At 32.9% G+C, this 17637-nt stretch overlaps 3 protein-coding genes across 5 annotated transcripts; 2 read left to right on the forward strand and 1 right to left on the reverse strand.

Annotated features, from left to right (window-relative positions):
• Window positions 1-245: 245 nt before the first annotated feature.
• LOC107371466 (uncharacterized) lies at window positions 246-2912 on the forward strand. The gene is made up of 4 exons (XM_025162839.2): window positions 246-540; window positions 610-1312; window positions 1386-1859; window positions 1944-2912. The coding sequence occupies exons 1-4, from the start codon at window positions 273-275 to the stop codon at window positions 2794-2796; spliced, it is 2298 nt and encodes a 765-aa protein (XP_025018607.2). The 5' UTR covers window positions 246-272; the 3' UTR covers window positions 2797-2912.
• On the reverse strand, window positions 2819-4075 carry LOC112539966 (uncharacterized). Its single transcript, XM_089266447.1, has 5 exons — window positions 3997-4075; window positions 3851-3916; window positions 3665-3742; window positions 3354-3590; window positions 2819-3260 (listed from the first exon to the last, which is right to left on the reverse strand). Exons 1-5 carry the CDS (start codon window positions 4048-4050, stop codon window positions 2943-2945), a joined length of 753 nt encoding a protein of 250 aa, XP_089122573.1. The 5' UTR covers window positions 4051-4075; the 3' UTR covers window positions 2819-2942.
• Window positions 4076-4252: 177 nt separating this feature from the next.
• On the forward strand, window positions 4253-16389 carry LOC107361279 (actin-binding LIM protein 2). Of its 3 annotated transcripts, XM_015928064.3 has the most exons (14): window positions 4253-4727; window positions 5302-5397; window positions 5491-5674; window positions 6024-6148; window positions 6960-7354; window positions 7722-7799; window positions 8054-8216; window positions 8298-8816; window positions 8965-9087; window positions 9146-9225; window positions 9389-9458; window positions 9658-9701; window positions 9915-10127; window positions 14170-16389. In XM_015928064.3, the coding sequence occupies exons 1-14, from the start codon at window positions 4700-4702 to the stop codon at window positions 14281-14283; spliced, it is 2232 nt and encodes a 743-aa protein (XP_015783550.1). In that variant the 5' UTR covers window positions 4253-4699; the 3' UTR covers window positions 14284-16389. The 3 variants fall into 3 exon arrangements, 2 of the variants coding, with proteins under 2 accessions (XP_015783550.1, XP_015783551.1); XR_003082077.2 differs by lacking the exon at window positions 9389-9458; XM_015928065.3 differs by lacking the exon at window positions 7722-7799 and having other exon boundaries at window positions 4285-4727.
• The last annotated feature ends 1248 nt before the right edge of the window (window positions 16390-17637 follow it).

Raw genomic sequence — 17637 nt, forward strand, 5'->3', positions numbered from 1 at the left:
ATAGTTGTACTGAAAGTGATGAAGATGAGAATGAAGATGAGTGGTAAGATTCATGGTGGGAAATACAAAATATATCAGTGTTTGTGGATAAAATGAATTTTGATACCACATTATTTGTTATGTTTATTGGTGATAGATGGAGCTCGATGGATGTTGTTGACGAGTATTGAGTGAAAATGACAAGAGGATAAAAACCAAACAGCTCCCTCCAATGAAAATAAAGCATAACAATTACCATAACAACCGTATTTTTTGTATTGAAAATAAGTAAAATGGCTTGTCCTTTAAAACCGGTTTTTGATCTAAGCCCAGCTGACCCAACTGTCAATAATTTTGTTTGTGGAGCTTGTCAGAAGACATTTAGTGAGAAGAGAAATCTTCGAAAGCATGAAAATAATACTCATGGCAGAACAGCAAACGGATTTAAGTGTGTTTTGTGTAGTGAATTAATTACCAACCAGGATAATTATGTTTATCACCTCAAAATACATCATGATATCCAAATTGAATTAACAAACTTGCGATTTACATCGAGGCAAGGTGAGTTCAAGTTACTAAATTTTTGTTATAAAGAAGCTAATTTATTTACGGGGGTTTACGTGGGTTTAGAATTTGATGAATGGAAGAGGCAAATGGAAGATGAAACTTCATCCTATTATACAATTAGTTCTTCGAATCCAAATAGAAAGTATTATGATTGTAATCGCTCAGGAACACTTGAACCGCAGCCAGTAAGATCGAGACACATGAAGATTCAAGGTTCGAGAAAAATAGGAGGAAGGTGTCCATCAAGAATAAAAGTTGAACTGATTGATGGCAATATTAATGTGTTGTTCTACAAAACTCATATTGGTCATCAAATTGAACTCAAACATATTAATCTACCAAGAGCAAATAGAGAAGAGTTAGCGGCTTATCTTTCAATCGGTATGAGTCGCTGTGCTATCTTGAACAAAATCAGGATGACTTGGAGCAAAGAGACAGTAAATCGAGTACATCTCACCTCGCAAAAAGATTTACAAAACATAACTAAGTCGTTCAATTTGAAAGCAAATGTTAACCGAAACGCGAATGACTTAGTGAGTGTTGAATCTTGGATTGCAGAAATGAGATCTTCTGAACAAGATCCAATCATACTGTATCAAGAGCCAGCCGAAGATGGATCAAGCTCTTTTGTGTTAGGAATTTCCACAATCGGCCAACGCTATCTACTGGAAAAACACGGAGAAAATATTATTGCTATTGATTCAACTCATGGTACCAATGATTACGACTTTCAACTTACTACAATTATGGTGGTCGATGAAAATAGGTAGATCATGTTTCATATTATCCTAAACTAAAACTTAAGCTACAATAAATAACTCACAATATTTTTATTTCAGAACTGGCTTTCCTGTTGCGTATCTCTACAGCTCAAAGGTTGACACTGAAACTTGTGTTACCTTTTTCTCAGCTGTCAAATCAGTTTGCAATATTAAAACTCCAAAAGTATTCATGTCTGATGATTTCAATGGCTATTATAATGCTTGGTGTATTACTATTGGTCCACCTGAGCATCATCTTCTCTGTACGTGGCATGTATTGAAAAATTGGAACAAACACATTTCAACTATTCCATGTCCAGAAACAAAAAAAGAACTCAAAAGAGATTTATTAGCCGTTCATCAACAGCTTGATGAAAAAGAATTTTCGGCTCTTTTAGATTTCTTCTTAAAGAAATATGAAAGTAAAAATGAATCAAAAAGTTTTGTTTCGTATTTACGACTCAACTATTGTAACAGAGTCAAACAATGGGCTATGTGCTATCGAAAATATCTAGGAATCAATACAAATATGCATCTGGAAAACTTTCACAGGTATGATCTAATTTCAAATCTTAATTCCAAAACTAATCTTGTTTTTTGCCATTACGGGGGTTTACGGGGGTTTAAATTTTACAGAAACCTGAAACATGTTTACATGGAGGGCAAAAAAGTCAAAAGAATGGATGACTCGATCGCATGTTTGATGAAATTAACCTATGGTATGCAATATGAGAAACTCATACGGAACGAGAAAGGTTATGTTCCTTCAAAACTAACTGAATTGAGATCAAGACACGAAAGTGCACTGAATTGTTCATTTAGTTTTGCTCCGGACGCTTTGGAACCTAATAAATGGTCAGTCGTTTCGCAAAAAACGAATGAAATCAACATTTATTGCGTATCAATCAAAAAAGTCAGCGAATGCAATTGTTTACTTTATTGTGAAAGCTGTGATGTGTGCATGAAAGAAGTCAGTTGTGAATGCTATGATTTCGTGATTCGTGGGAACATGTGTAAACACATTCATTTTGTCGCAATGAAGAGAAAAGAAAAACTTCCACAAACAAGCACAGAGCAAATTGATGATGATGATGATATAGCTGCAGATTTGATTATAAATTCATCCACTGCTGAAGTGAATAAAGTAGATGATAGCTTGAATTTACTTCCTGTCACATCCAAAAAAGCTGATTTTGACTCGCGCAAAAGGCAATTGATTACTGATTTTTGCTCCATAATAAACGATTGCAATTCCACTGAAGAGTTGGATGCAATACAAAAGTTTATTACACCAATGCGTCCGACAATTGATGGTATTAGAGCGTCAAGCGAAAAAGTGATCTCTTCAATAAGTGGTTCCCAAGGATCTGGATCAAAAGCTGAGAAGCAAAAAAGGTTTGCGAACAAGAAACGCAAAAAACCTAAGAAAAATCCCGAAGAAAGTTCAATTTCCAAAGAGCTATTTACTAGTCGTATTAATTTTGAATGAATTGTTAATAAAACATTTTTATGTTCGAAAAGCTGTTTATTACAAAAATAATGAATTTTTATCATTATCAAAATACTCTTTTAATTGAGAAACAAATAGAAAAATAGAAAAAAACGGAAATAAAAAATAAGGGGGTTTAAGGGGGTTTAAGGATTTTTGGCCTTCCTTCCTCTTGGCTTGCCTGCCGATCGAACCCAGACTCGAGGACCAATGCAAGGGGTTGGACAGGGCTTTTCGGGGTCCGAGCCACAAACATGATTAGGGGCACCAGGCTCAGTGCAGGTGTCCCGCTCATGGACATCGGCCCCATCCTTGCGAGCAAATGTTTTGCCACAAAAACGGCAGGGTGTTTTGGGGTCGATGCCCCATTTCTTCCTCTTCTTCATCTTCTCTTCCTCCGCCGCAAGTTCGGCTGGAGCAAGATGAGCCCACCGGTGGCCTTTTTTGCCAGTAGCAATTGGACCCTGAAACGAAAAAGAAAACATGAATTAATATAAATGAATGTCTAGATAATAAATATGCGAAATCCGATGAATTTTCAGCGAAAAGATACTTACATAACTTTCAGGCTCCAGGTCAGGACAATCAAGCTCCTCATCAAAATAGATGAGGGGCTCATGCTCCACCAGATTGCCGATTACCCGGCGCTTAAGCTTTGAATTGTAAGCATATCCTCGTTTGAGGATTTTGCTCACCGGGTAATCGGCCTGGCCCACCTGAGCTTTGGGCAACCCTGAGCCACAGGTCTTTTGTGGAGGTACGGGTGGAAGCTCAAAAGCTTCGTGATCAGATTCCTGAAAGAAACAAAAATGTTATTAATTCATAAAACAGAAAGAAAATTGTTAAGTTACAATATCAATAAACATACCTGGTCATCCTCTGATGATGATGAAGAGGATTCAGAGGAGCTGGGTGGAGGAGGTAGTGGTGGGACGCCTCCAGGACGCTGAAAAAAGTGAAAAAAAGATGAAAAAACAAAACAGTTAATCAAAAAACTCGAAAAAATTAAATCAGTGGGTATAAGGGGGTTTAAAATATATTAAAAAACACTTACACGACCAGTACTGGGTCCTGAAGAAGGATCGTCCAGGTCAATTGGTGAGGGAAACTGTAAAGATAACTGAAAAGCAGAAAGAAAAAGATGAAATCAAAAATTAGTTAATTATCGAGTCAGAGTTCGAAGTAAAAAATGGTACTTACTGCCATAACAGGTGTTTCTTGGTTGGTGATGGTGGTGGTGGAGGTGGTGGACATATTTGAGTCCTGGTTGGGAGGTGGGCTGGCCTGGAAAGAAAAAAAATCACAAAAAAAGGGTTAATTAATGATTAATTACTAATTAATTAAAAAAACACTCACCATGATTTCAAAAAACAAACATAAATAATAACAATCAGAGCATGTGCAACAGACTTTTTAACAGCCAATCAGAAGATGGAGCTGTTTGGGTTTTATCTTCTTGTGTGAAAATGTAAGGCTTGAAAGGAAGAGAGGATGGAGCAAGGAAAGAACGGCTCAGACTGAGCCGATCATCAGTTACTCTGTGATGCTCATTATATTTTTATTCATCAATCTGGTATCAATCTTTTAAGTAATCAGTTTTTTATGTTATTTGTGTATATTTTTTCAATCATCAGCACCATCGGCTCTCATGTTGATTTAACAAATGAGAAGCTTCATTTAATGCATTGGTTTAGATGAGACGAGAAACAGAAAAAGAAACATCAATTCAACGGTTTTTACCTTTTATTTTGTCATCTTGTGCTTTCAATCTCTTTACTTTTACTGGAATCAATTAATAAGTGATTTGATTGCTAATTTATAATCGATTGTGTATTTATTTTAATCAACATCCATCAATTCAAATTCCATTTGTGTCATCACAACTTTACATTTTACTGTCTCAATGAATAGTAAAAAAGGAGAAGCTAAAGGTTGGTTCATCTTTGAATTTATTTTACCAAAATAGAACTGTTCTAGGTGGGGTCGGGTCATTCGGTTGAAGATTACTGTTTAATCATATGTTAGTTAACTAGATGGTTTCTAGTGACCGTTATAATGACCATTCTCTATTAAATCAGTTTCAACCTGACTCAACATTCATTATCTCTGGCATGTTTTATCATCTTTAATAATGTGATTGGTTTAACCTTGCAATTTTTGATAAAATGAAAAAAACTACTCGAGATATTATTCCATTTATTCAAGTCTTTTCTCTTCAATCCTTTGAAAATTAAGATTTTCAGTGTCTTAAGTAATGTTATTTTAAACTTGATACAGATCATTTCATCTAATCAATTCATTAGCCAATATATTCAAATAAAAATAACTGTTTCATGTGTTGACTGTTCATTATTTCAACCATGTTTACTTCGAGCTGTAAACAGTTATTTTTATGCATTTGATTAATTGTAAAAAATATCATTTTACTGCTCATATTAATTTCAATATGATTTATTGCTTTATTTCAATTAATTTTAATTCTTATGTTTACTTATTCTTCTACAGGGAAAGCTTTTTGTGAAGCTTGCTCCAAAAAGTGTGTTGGAAATGTACTGCGAGTACAAGAAAGGTATTTCCATATTGACTGTTTCAAATGTTCAGGTAAATACTTTTCTTTAGTCAGATTGGCGAATATGATTCCTAAAACTTAATCAAATTATCGTTCTAATCTTTTTGTTTCTTCATTTTTTTCAGCTTGCTCAACGTCTTTAGCTCAGGGAGGATTTTTTACTAAGGATGGGAAATATTATTGTACCAACGATTACCAAAAATTATTTGGTATCAAGTGTCAGGGATGTGGTCAGTTTGTAGAAGGTGAAGTTGTTACAGCTTTAGGAAACACTTATCACCAACAATGCTTTGTTTGTGCTCGTTGCAGGTATGTACATTTAAACATTAATCATTATGAATGTTAATGGCTAGTTTAGGAAATGAATGAAAGATAGTATTACTCAGTATAAACATCGATTCTCTTCCTATTTTCAATAAAAATCTCATTAACCTGGAGTCAGTCTAACGTGAGACATAAATTAGGTGACAGAGAATGAAGAGGAAGATACGATGGAAGTTCAGGTTGCGCTCGCTCAGAAACTTTATCACCAGTCATTTGTTAGTAACTAGATCAACTTGAATTGATTGTTGAAATTTCATGCTAATTATTGATTTTTTCTTATCTTTATTTAGTTCTATTATTTGAAATTAACCATTTTTTTCTATTCTTTTCACAGACAACCTTTTCCGCCTGGTGAGAAGGTTACTTATACCGGCAAAGAATGTGTATGTTCACGATGTCTAGATATACCTGTGGTCACCTCACATAGTCCCGATTTATCTCCCGAAGATTCTGGGCCTCGTAAGGAAACATTTTATTACCTAACAATTATGAATAATATTAAATTAGTATCTTCCTTCATTTCCTCACTATGTCAATGTAACTCTGTTTGCCTTCCTTTTCCTTCTTCTTACTTCTAAATTGAGTTGAGAAAGTTGAAAATATGGGAAACATTGCTAACACCGCATATTTTACCAAATCATGATGATGATGATGATGATGATGAACTCAACCATAGTCTAAAAGTAAACTTGATCCAAGTGGTGATTGAGTAGATAATATATGTTTCGTGTTGTTTCTCAAATTTTTACCCAACTTTTTGTGGTTGAATATTTTTTGTTTCAGTTCAGTCGAAACTGCCTTTTCATCAAATGTTTAGCTTTAACATTGCCTGAGCAAAATTAAGATAAGGTCAATGCTGTAAAAACAGGAAGGAAGGAAGAAAACTTATAAATATATATAGACATACGTTAATATCGTGAAAAAATTGCATCAAAAGCAAAATATAAAACAGACATTTGGGCAGGTAAGATATATTGATACTTCCTTGGCCCATATATTCTGTTATTTTTCTGGTTAGTCAAATATTTGTTTATCAATCATTTTTATCATTCCTCTTCTCTCATCATCACCATCATTATAATTACTATTATTCTGATCTTTATCATGTATTACCATTGAATAACTCTTGACTTCGTCCATTTTTCCCTTCACTCATGGTTGATTCATGTGTATGGAAAAAGATTTGATTGAATATGGTTGCTCTGCATGAAAAATTATCCTTTATTGTTTAGTCTAACATTATCTTTCCATCTCTTCTCATTTTATTTAGGTTGCTCTGGATGTTCACAAGAGATTCAAGAAGGCCAAGCATTAATAGCACTAGACAAGCAATGGCATGTATGGTGTTTCAAGTGTACTTGTTGTAAAAATGTACTCCATGGCGAGTACATGGGCAAAGATGGACAGCCTTACTGTGAAAAAGATTACCAAAACAAATTTGGGGTTCGATGTGCCCATTGTGATCGATACATTACTGGCAAAGTGTTACAAGCTGGTGATAATCATCATTTCCATCCGACCTGTGCTCGATGCACCAAATGTGGTGACCCTTTTGGTGATGGGGAAGAAATGTATATGCAAGGTGGTGCCATTTGGCATCCTCGATGTGGACCAGGACCTGATGCTAGAATTGAAGATGTTTACTTAGATGGTTACGATGGCCAGGTAAAGAAAGAATTTTAATTGAAAATTATTCAACATTTTCCTTTAACTAACACACTTCCTTTATGCCTTTCAACCTTAATTATATTTCCATTATAATTATAACCCCACCTTCCTATTGGCACGTAATTTTACCTTTGCAAGAGCATTTATATTGTTTTATTTCGTTTTTGTTCATTTTAATTTCTCTTTCTCTCCACAAAAATGTCTCTGCATCATAATGACACAACTCAATGATTCAAACTACTATCTCCATCCTGATGCATGGTCTTGTTATGCTGCATTTTTTCCACCTTTTTATTTCTTGTTTCAATCATTATTTCAATTATCATCCACGTTTCCTTGAATGTTGCAACTTGATGATGAGTAGTACTACGGGAGTTATATTCACTCCCCGAGTTTACCAAGATCACGATCAATTAGTCCTTACGGTTCTTTGAGCCAACAGGTTAGTTTTTTGCTTTTTTTACTTTTATTATTTTCCCATTATTAATTAAATCTGGAAATTAATCATTCTAATCCAGTAACCACAAAATCAAGCATTTATTACACAAACCATGTGTTAATTGATGACAACATCACCATTGCCACCAGCAGCAACAGCAGCAAGCTGCAAAAGTTGAAATTTTATTGATTATCAGTTTATTAATTATGTTTAATCAATTCTCTATTTACCTTCAATACATTTTGTTTACTCTTTAGTATGGAAGGCGAAGTCCTGGGATTGTAAATCGTGAGCCAATCTTTAGCGATCTAAGTCATGTCTATACCAATAGCTATCTTACAGCTGAACCCACTCAAGGTTATTTGAGACGTCCTTTAGAGCCTCGACCACCAAAATCTCCTCAATTCCATAGGCCTCCAGGTAAATTTAATTTTTTGCTCATTATTACAATCGACTCAATCTTATCAATCTTTAACTTTGTTTTGTTTCTCGCATTTACAGAGGGATTCATTGCTCGTCGTAAAATGAAACCTTCACCTAAACATGGAATGCAAGCTTTGGTCGATAATCTTCAATCATCCAGTCAAAGCAGGCCTCGTTCACCTCATATGAATAATGAAGAGCCAATTGAATTGGCTCATTATCCAAGTGCTCGAAAACCCAAACCCAATGATATACCACGAATAGAACGAGACGATTTTCCAGCTCCACCATTTCCTTACACTGACCCAGAAAGACGTCGACGTTGGTCGGGTAGTTCAAGAGATTTGGATGAAGATGAAGTTGATGGAGGTACAGCTACAGAAGGATTGATTGAAGATGAAAAGTTGAAAAGAGAAGAAGAAGAACTTTCCAAAATTGCAACAGGCATTGGTAAAGTATTCCTGAAAACTCTAAAGGAAAGAGAAAAAATAATGGCCTGGAAAAAGGAGCATCTTGATCCTAGAAATGCATCTCGAACTCCTTCAGCTAAAGTCGAACCACCAACTAGATTGAGATATGATAATCCGGTGAATGCATGTAAGTTGTCAATCATTTGCCATTTCTTGTCATTTATGACTCTCAATCCATAATTGACTTGGATTTATGTGCATCAGTGAAACAATTCAGATTATTATTTTAAAGAATCATGTTGTAACTATCATTTTACAATTTTATCTTTCCTTAGCACCCTCTCGGGATATTGATAGACCAAAACCATGGGAAGAGGATGAATTTGACCGAGGATCCCTATACCGTAGCTCTGGAGGAAAGCTTCAATATTATGCTCCACCGCCGTTGAATTACAATGGTATTAAGTGGACTGTTTACCTGAGCCCTAAACATTAATTATCTTAATTGACACGCAGTTGTCTCTTCTCTCAGAAATGTACCGAAGCCCGGCTATGGGCTGAAAAGTGGCCTCTCATACCGAGACGGAACTCTCAATGTAAATATCAATTTCAATATTTTATCCTCCATTTACCGATTGTTATTCGGTTCCTCATGTATAATGTTTCTCATTGTTTTACATTTACATTCTCACACTGACTTACCTTTCACCTTATTTTCTCTTTCCACTAACAAATTATACCTGATCACCACCCAACCAGGGATCGGAGTCACCTTTCAGTAAACTAGAGAAAACCCAAAGTATCGACTTCAATTGTGCTAAGTCTGATAGTACGTATCAACTATTAACATCCAAACAAAAACTAATCACTTGTTTTTTTCTTTTCCATCAACCCAAATTTTCATTATTCTATTCACTCTTTTCTCTTTTCTTTTTTCTTTATTTTCTTCCTCTTTTCATTTTCATCACTTTCTTCTCTTTCCCCTGTTATTTTGCCTCATCATTCACCTTTCATTACTTTGTACAAAGTTTCAACTCAATCAGAGCAACACGACCGGAGTAGACATTTCATGGTAAATAATCCCTTTTTTACCTTTCATCCTTTGTCATTGTCATTTAATTGTCAGCCAATTTTGCCAACATGAATGACTATTCCTTCATCATTAATTACAGTAGAAGTAGCAACAAATGCAAAAAATATTAACCAAAACATTCAATTTGTTGATACTTTGTTCTTTCATCAATATGATTCTTTCTTTTCTCTTTTTCATTCTCACTTTCACCAGAACCATTCAATGAGTGGTACTTTCAGGACAACTCCTTTTTCGGATGGAATCAGCGGCTATCGATATGCATCTTACAGTCCACATTTAAGACGATCAATGCCTAATGTTAACTTTCACCTTCATTCAAATGAACCACCAAAACTGTATCCATACCATTTACTCACTACAACCAACTATCGATTACCTCCTGATGTTGATCGATGTCATCTTGAGGTGGGTATTTAGAGTGACCCAAATACATTTTCATGTATTTTGTTTGCTGTTTTTTATTACATTTTTTTTGTCTTCATCATCTTATTGACTCATTTAATGGCATAAAAACTCATGTCACAATGAGTATGTGTGAGTGAGTATCAACAGGTATTTCAAAAAAAATCCAGAAAACAGACACACATAGAGGATTCAATTTCATGTCCTTATTGAATCCCATTATTCCTACTATTGTTGCAAGTTTATTGCTATTAATTCATTGTTTTATATTGAATACAATTGGGCTTTCAATTTTTGCTATAATTGTTTCATTGAAGGTAAAAACATTTCAGATTTTCTTGTTTTCCATTTCCATGAAACCATCTTTTTAATAATCTTTAAAAACCTCATTCATCTTTATCGTCAGACCTCTTTTATTATTCACAGATTTAATTATAAAAAATTATTCCAAGTTAATTATCTCAAAGCTTTTGCCAAACTATCACGATGAACAGATCAGTTAAGATTCAATGTTTTCATTTGTAAATCAGCATTCCTTTGACAATGTCACTGAACATTGGTATTTATATTTCAAGTATTTTCAAGTATAATTAATCAGTCTCATTAAGGATTGACTTTTCCCGATAGCAATTAATCTTTCTACAAGTTTGTTGAATAATCAAATAATAGTTTGAATTGTCAAGTCTTTGAATCCAGTTTTGTTTAAAAATACATTCAAATCTTGATTGCAAGCTCGTCTAAAACTTGGCTTGTATTGCATAGCAATTGTGTATTGAAACAAAGAATCAATAGCTTTAATTGAGTTGCCAATCAATCTAATTGTTGCTTAATTAACTCTTGAGTTTAACTCAACTTTCATGGTAAATTGTTTCAATTTTAAAATCTATTTCCACAGATACTTTATATAGAGTTTAAAAGTGCAAGAACAAATGTTACCATGAAAGATTATTTCTACCACCCAACGTGAATGCATAATATTGAGATAATAATTGCAGACAATATTTTTGGTTAGTTTTGCCAAGCTCCATGTTAATCTGGATTAAATTTGGTTCCTTCAAGATTTAGGAATACTCTTGGTTACAGATTATTCAGAAGGGAAAAATTGTCTTCCAGATTCAACCTTTTTGTAATATTTTTGTTCCACCACGAATCCATGAAGATATTCAGGGATTGGGTGTAACAATTGCTAAGATTAATGTCGTTAATGTTGGTCTAATATATTTGACTATCTAATATGCCTATCAATATTATTATTAATCTTGGTTTATTTCAATAGATTTGCTGAAAGAAACCATAGACATGAAACAACGAATAAGGTCAACTGAAACAGAATGGAAATTACAGATAATTTGATTCGTTAATACTTTGAGCCTCCCTAACAGTTGATTAAGTACAATCCAGGGAATGTAATAATTTTTCACTCGATCCAAGGCTTTATCAATCAAATTAGTTGTTGATTTTCAGGTTAAATACTTTAATTCACTTTGTCCATCAATAATCATGAGAGAGCATTTCTATGATTAACTTCTCATCGTTACTCAGCTCTCTTTTATTCCTAATTGCATTATTAATACAATTTCACTATAAAACCACTCATGTCATCAAGAAACTGAATCAACTTCCTATTTTGCCAAAAAGTACACGAAAAATTGCTTCTGCACAACCTTGATATTAGACAAAAAGGTGGATAAATTATCATTATTGACTTGTGATGAGAACAGAATTTACTTTTTAACTTTACATGTTGATGTCGTTCATTGAGATAATTGCTATTATGGTTTCGTACAATGATAAGTTCATTGTGGTAATGTGCCTTTCTTACTTGTCACGAAAGACACTTTATCCTTTGTGCTTGTTAAACATTTTTCAATGATTTGCAGATTGAAAAAACTGTTGCTGTCATGATTTGTTCAAAGACACATCACGAGTCTCTTGAGTCACTCTTAAAATTATTCTTGGTTTTGTGTTGAAAATATGGACCTGTTAATGCAAAAATAAGTATTGATGGAAATTTTGAGACTTCAATTAGAAAGAAAATTCAATTGAAATGTTGAAACATGAAACATTACCGGAAATTTTGATGGGAATGTTAAGCAATTACAATGTTGAATGATGTCAAAAATCCCTCAGAATTTTTCAAACATTTTTCACTTGCAGATACCCAAAATTAAAATCATTTTTTCAGCTTTCATAGTTTTTGAGTTCAAAAATGCTTAAAACCACATAGTGCGTAAAGCCAACTGATTTTTGCATAGAGTCATGATAAGCCATTAAAATTAAATGATAAAAAATTTCGAGAAAATAGTCAAAACTAGATTTTTTCTCCAAAAACTGTATTTGCAATTATTACATTTGCATCCCAATAGCTAACCATGTAGTAGGTCGAACAGCCAAAAGGCCATTTTTCCTATTCTTTTTGACTTGTTCCTTGACTCACAAATGTTACTCTTTCACTCAATCAGTCACTTCTTATTCTCTATTTGCCATGCAATCTTTCACTATTGACAGTATTTCGTTTTTCGTGTAACCTCTTTGATGAAATTCAAGGACAAGAAATATATTTTTTCATGGTTTACATTTGAATTGATTCAACATTTTTTCTCTTTTCCTATTATTATCTAGAGTCTCATCATTATTTACCTTTATTTGTGCTCAGCCATTAACGTAACATTGATAGTTGATCCAGCTTGAGACTCAGCCAATTCAGAATTCTGTAATCGTCTGGAATCAGCAGTTTTTATCTTCATGTTTTTCTCACTCTCTCAAAGTTTAAATATTTTCATTCTGTTATGTTTATTATAATCATGTAATCATTCAGGGACAACATGAAGTTGCTAAATAATCAGTTTAATCAGGTCTGATTCAATTCATTTTCAACCTCGACACAGCAATCAAACACCCTTCAATACTAACTTTCGATTGTCTATGCTAATGGTTGTAATGATTATTTACAATTATACTTTGCTTTGTTGCTCTTCGCATAAATCTTCTAATCATATTCACTTGAAGATGATCATCTCTTGATGATCTACCAACCTTGATATAAGGTGACAATTCAACTCGTTTAGTAACTAATTGCTTCTCTAATTGAAATTTTTCACCATCAAATGCTATTAATTAGAAAGTTTAAGCTTCCTTACAATTTGATTCATCCTTGAACCTTCCATTCTAAGATTCCTTGCTAAATGCACAGAATTGTTATCAAATACAATCTTTTTCACTGTTTGACTCGGAACTGTTAGCTTCATGGTTTTAATCAATTAAACATCTAAATGTTACTAGTTAAGTTGAAACATTTCAAGCGCTGTACAGTTGCTTTGATTGCCTTCACATCGACTCAAGATTTTGATTAAACATTTCTTTGTTTATTCATTTCCATACAAGATTCTTCACTCAATTCATCTAGAGTTGAATTAGTGGGAAATGTTTTTTGTTACACTTTTGTGAATTGCCTTTTGAGTATCTGAAAGGAAACTAAATAAGATTCAATAAAAAGTCAAGAGTCTTGGTGTGAGTTTTTACAGAATTGAAACAGATTTTAACTGCATCTTGAATTTAATTTATGATTTATTAAAAATTTCAAATGAATGGCTTGTTAACAATCACGATTTAAATGATTTTTCACAATATATTGAGCCAGCAGGTGAAATTCAATATAAATATGTTTATAAACGTGTGTTAACCATCTACCTTGGCTGACAGTGAAACTGAATGTTTGAATAATTGTTAATTATGAATGGCATTTTACTTTTTCTCACAAGTCTAAAGGTAAAACGTTCCATGCTTTAGACGAATTTCATGGCTTATTTTGAGCTCATTCCAACCTTGAGGCTTCTTACATGATGATTTTCAGCTTCTTAATTTAAAGATCATGCTTCATTATGAACATTTGCTTTTGCCATCAACTTGACTTAAATGTGAAAGTTAAGAGTCAAAATCGGTTAAAACTGATGAAGATAAATAAAATGTCTACTCATTTATTCCGTTATAAACCAACTTTTAATCAAGATAATCACTAATTCGTATCTTTCTTTTATCTTTTTAGAGGCATTTATCCAATGACGAATTTTCGACCCTTTTTCATATGTCAAGACTTGAATTTTATCGATTACCAGAATGGAAACGAAATGATCTAAAGAAGCGAGTGAAACTCTACTGAAAGACAGAGCCATTGGACTAAAGATCATCATGATAATTGTTCCCATTTCTCATCTTCATTTCTCTGTTTCTTCTGTTTCTCGTCTTCTTCCTTTTCTTCAACTTTCAGCATTCTTTTATTTCCTTTTTGTTCCATCGGAAAAGCTAACTCTGAATCTTTTCATATTTTTCCTTTCATCTTTCATCTTTTGTTCATCTTCTTCATATAAGCTTATTTTTCTCCTTCATGATGCATTTAGAGCGATTTCGTAAATTCATGATGAGCAGAAATTCAGGCAACTTTTCCTCCTCTCCATTGCAATCGATACATTTAGTCTTAATAATGAATTGGTAGTCGATTCAAATTACTCAGGTTAAGGGCAGCTAATAATCCTTTTTTCATGATTTTAGATAATTTTACTTTGTTTTCACCTTCTTTTGAGGTTTTATTATATTTCTATCGATCTTATTATTTGTTCATTAGCGACCAAAGATATTAATGCAGTCTTTTATCTTGCCTGATCTACTTTTATGGCAACTTGTTTTATCCTCCTTATTTACCCATTCACTGATTGAGTTTAAAATTATAAACTTGCCTACAATCAACTAGAGTTATCTAATCAAGAACAATTTATGAAAGCATTTTTTGATTGAAAAATTAGACGATTTTACAATCGATGCTTAATTTTGAAAAAGTGACAATGTTAGATTTTACTTTGACCAGATGTGTCTCTAAGTCTAAATTGATTTTACATGAAAACTGCCTCTGAAATGAACCTAATCAAGTATCAAAAATCATATACATTAGTTTATTTTTAGTTTACTTTCAATACTTTCTCCTCTTCCTTAATCCAATTGAGCCTCATCTTTTTCATCCCATTTTAATCGATTCAGTTTTTGACTATTTTCAATTTTTATCAACATTTTAGTAGGAAAGTTGAAATTGATTTTGGTGATAAAGTAAAACAGTGATATTTAGACAAAAAATTGATTACTGAACCAGAAATTGTTCAGATTAATGAGCATCATGTATAAAAGAGCAAGGCTGTACAATTTAAATCCAAGGATAAAGAAAGTAAAATATGATTATTACAGTGATGATGCAAAAGAAGCAGGAAAAATTTAAATTTTACTCAGTTTGTCATCATGATGGAAGCAAATTGATCCAAATGATAAAGAAATGACGCTTAAAAAAACAACTTATTCTCTTCATCTTTTTTCTTCATCATCATCATCTTCCTTATTATCTTCATCATCATTTTACTTTCTTGTCTTTGTTATTAACAGTTAATTATATCTCCGTCATTAACACAGTTTGTTATTAGTCTTCTCATTTTCCCCATTTTTCTCTGTCAAATGTAACTCGCCAAAAAAGTTTACATTTTGTACACAATTTTTCTGACCATTAATTATTGATAATTAGCATCACCATTTTAATGTTCATTTAATCAATTGATCTTTTAATGTTCCTTTTTATTCTTAATTTTCCCAATCGATTGTAAAATTGACATTTGTCAAGCATTTAGTTTTTATTTTCAATCTTCCAATCAACTCTCAGTTGATTAAATTGAATGATGAAAAATTATGATAAACTAATTTAAATTTTTGGTGTTGCTAATTATATTTACCAACTTGAAACACTTTTAGATTCCCATTTCAATCAATTGTATCCCATTTTTTTATTGCCACTGATGTAAAAGACTTAGTAATTTATCTGTTCATTCATTTCTTTCCTGCAATTTTTGACTATAAATCGCTTCACTTTTTGATTGTTGATTAGCCTTTTCACTGACAATGGAAATGAAAATGAGACTAAATTTTGAACTTGTTTTAGTTGACAACAACAAATCAAAATTACATCAATGATTCTGGCAAACAGAAAGGGTCAAGACTCTCGGGGCAGCTATCACCATCAAGATCAAATTTCGCTGAATGTTTCTGTTCTAGTCTAATTGTCATTTCTTGCTATTTCTTGTTTCCCCATTACTGACGATTCAAACTGAAGAAACAAATTAACATTAGCAAATAATCAACAATCATTTTAACAGTAAAAATCTTAAAATATGTACAAGAAACAAATTAACTCTAACTATTACTATATTATATTATTAATATTATTCTAAATTAATTCTCCAATTATTCTCCATTAATTTCATTCATTAATTTAATCATGTCTTCTAATCTTTTATTTTTATCCCAAACAGCTAATATCATTGACTTGACTAACACTATTATTAATAATATATCAAGTCTGGAGCAACCGTATTTAACGTATTTCCCTGTGTCTGTAATAATAGCGCTAAATAATTTTGAGAAACTCTATGGAACAGATTGCGGGAGAATATTGCTCGAGATTGTTCTGTTGGTTTATATAAGCCAGATTTAGAGATAACATTGAGTGGACCCACTAACAATTTCAAGCAAAAAATCCTGAATCAAGTTCATCATTAAGGGATCACTGCATCTGTAGCTCGTTTAAGGAGTTATGACTCGGTCAATCATTTCAACTAGCATTGTTAACTCTCTATGATCTAAAGTTGAAAGTTTTCTCTGACTCCAAATCTTGGAAGTGACTTACAAACTAAAATTTTGGGAAATTGGATCATCATTGAGCAACGCGAACTAGCTTGTCATAAGCTTGTCAGACTTTCCATTAAGGGGGAATCATGCAAATGGTCATGCAAATTTGAACGACTTTGTCAATCAAATAGTTCTAAAAGTCATGATAATGAGATTCTGGGCGATTTCTATCCACAGATTATCAAGCAAAGACGAAAGATTCTTTCTAATCTGACTTGCTAGTGAATACTGCATTGGCATTAAATTTTTCAGATATAAAGTTGTGGGTAACTTTTGCCCATTAAATTGCAATATTTTAATGATATAGCTAGTTAAAGTTGCTGATGAAATCTGCTGATTTAATAAAATGAATTTAAATGATGATTGACTCATTCGTATCTGCCAGTGTTGTTTCAAGCGATGAAAAACATCTTCTTAAACAGTTGCTTCGTATTTCAACGCAACTGTTTAAGACTTCAGCTTCCTTAATTGGCTTAATTTTTGATTAAGGAATACTTATAATTTGTCAAGCTTTACAATCAATTATCAGTTAATAGTTACATGCATTTACATGCTTATTTAGGTTAAACAAGCCTTAAAGAGTAATTAGTTTGCGATTAAATCAAGTGTAACATTGGATTTTAATCAAACTATGCTAAGTCAACTTTCCTAACAAGGGAAGTAACCTCGTTGGTACGGGCAGGTCAAAACGAAAGTGAGTTTAATGGAAAGCCCATGTCGGGTCAGAAATGTCATGTACCGACGAGGTTACTTCCCTTGTAAGATATTCCAGTAAAATCGATTGAACCAAGTTGAA

Source organism: Tetranychus urticae, chromosome 1 (genome assembly GCF_039701765.1).
Source record: "Tetranychus urticae isolate SD_2017Ah chromosome 1, NJAU_TeUrti_SD_1.0, whole genome shotgun sequence".
Lineage (NCBI taxonomy): Eukaryota > Metazoa > Arthropoda > Arachnida > Trombidiformes > Tetranychidae > Tetranychus > Tetranychus urticae.

What these genes read in the sequence shown, in the direction of transcription:
- LOC107371466 (XM_025162839.2), top strand. Translation starts at nt 273, where the DNA reads ATGGCTTGTCCTTTAAAACCGGTTTTTGATCTAAGCCCAGCTGACCCA. An exon ending in GCGATTTACATCGAGGCAAG is followed by an intron (nt 541 to 609) that starts GTGAGTTCAAGT and finishes ACGTGGGTTTAG; the next exon opens with AATTTGATGAATGGAAGAGG. An exon ending in CATCTGGAAAACTTTCACAG is followed by an intron (nt 1,860 to 1,943) that starts GTATGATCTAAT and finishes TAAATTTTACAG; the next exon opens with AAACCTGAAACATGTTTACA.
- LOC112539966 (XM_089266447.1), bottom strand. Translation starts at nt 4,050, where the DNA reads ATGTCCACCACCTCCACCACCACCATCACCAACCAAGAAACACCTGTT. An exon ending in AAGAAACACCTGTTATGGCA is followed by an intron (nt 3,917 to 3,996) that starts GTAAGTACCATT and finishes TCTGCTTTTCAG; the next exon opens with TTATCTTTACAGTTTCCCTC. An exon ending in CAGGACCCAGTACTGGTCGT is followed by an intron (nt 3,743 to 3,850) that starts GTAAGTGTTTTT and finishes CACTTTTTTCAG; the next exon opens with CGTCCTGGAGGCGTCCCACC.
- LOC107361279 (XM_015928064.3), top strand. Translation starts at nt 4,700, where the DNA reads ATGAATAGTAAAAAAGGAGAAGCTAAAG. An exon ending in TAAAAAAGGAGAAGCTAAAG is followed by an intron (nt 4,728 to 5,301) that starts GTTGGTTCATCT and finishes ATTCTTCTACAG; the next exon opens with GGAAAGCTTTTTGTGAAGCT. An exon ending in TCCCGAAGATTCTGGGCCTC is followed by an intron (nt 6,149 to 6,959) that starts GTAAGGAAACAT and finishes CATTTTATTTAG; the next exon opens with GTTGCTCTGGATGTTCACAA.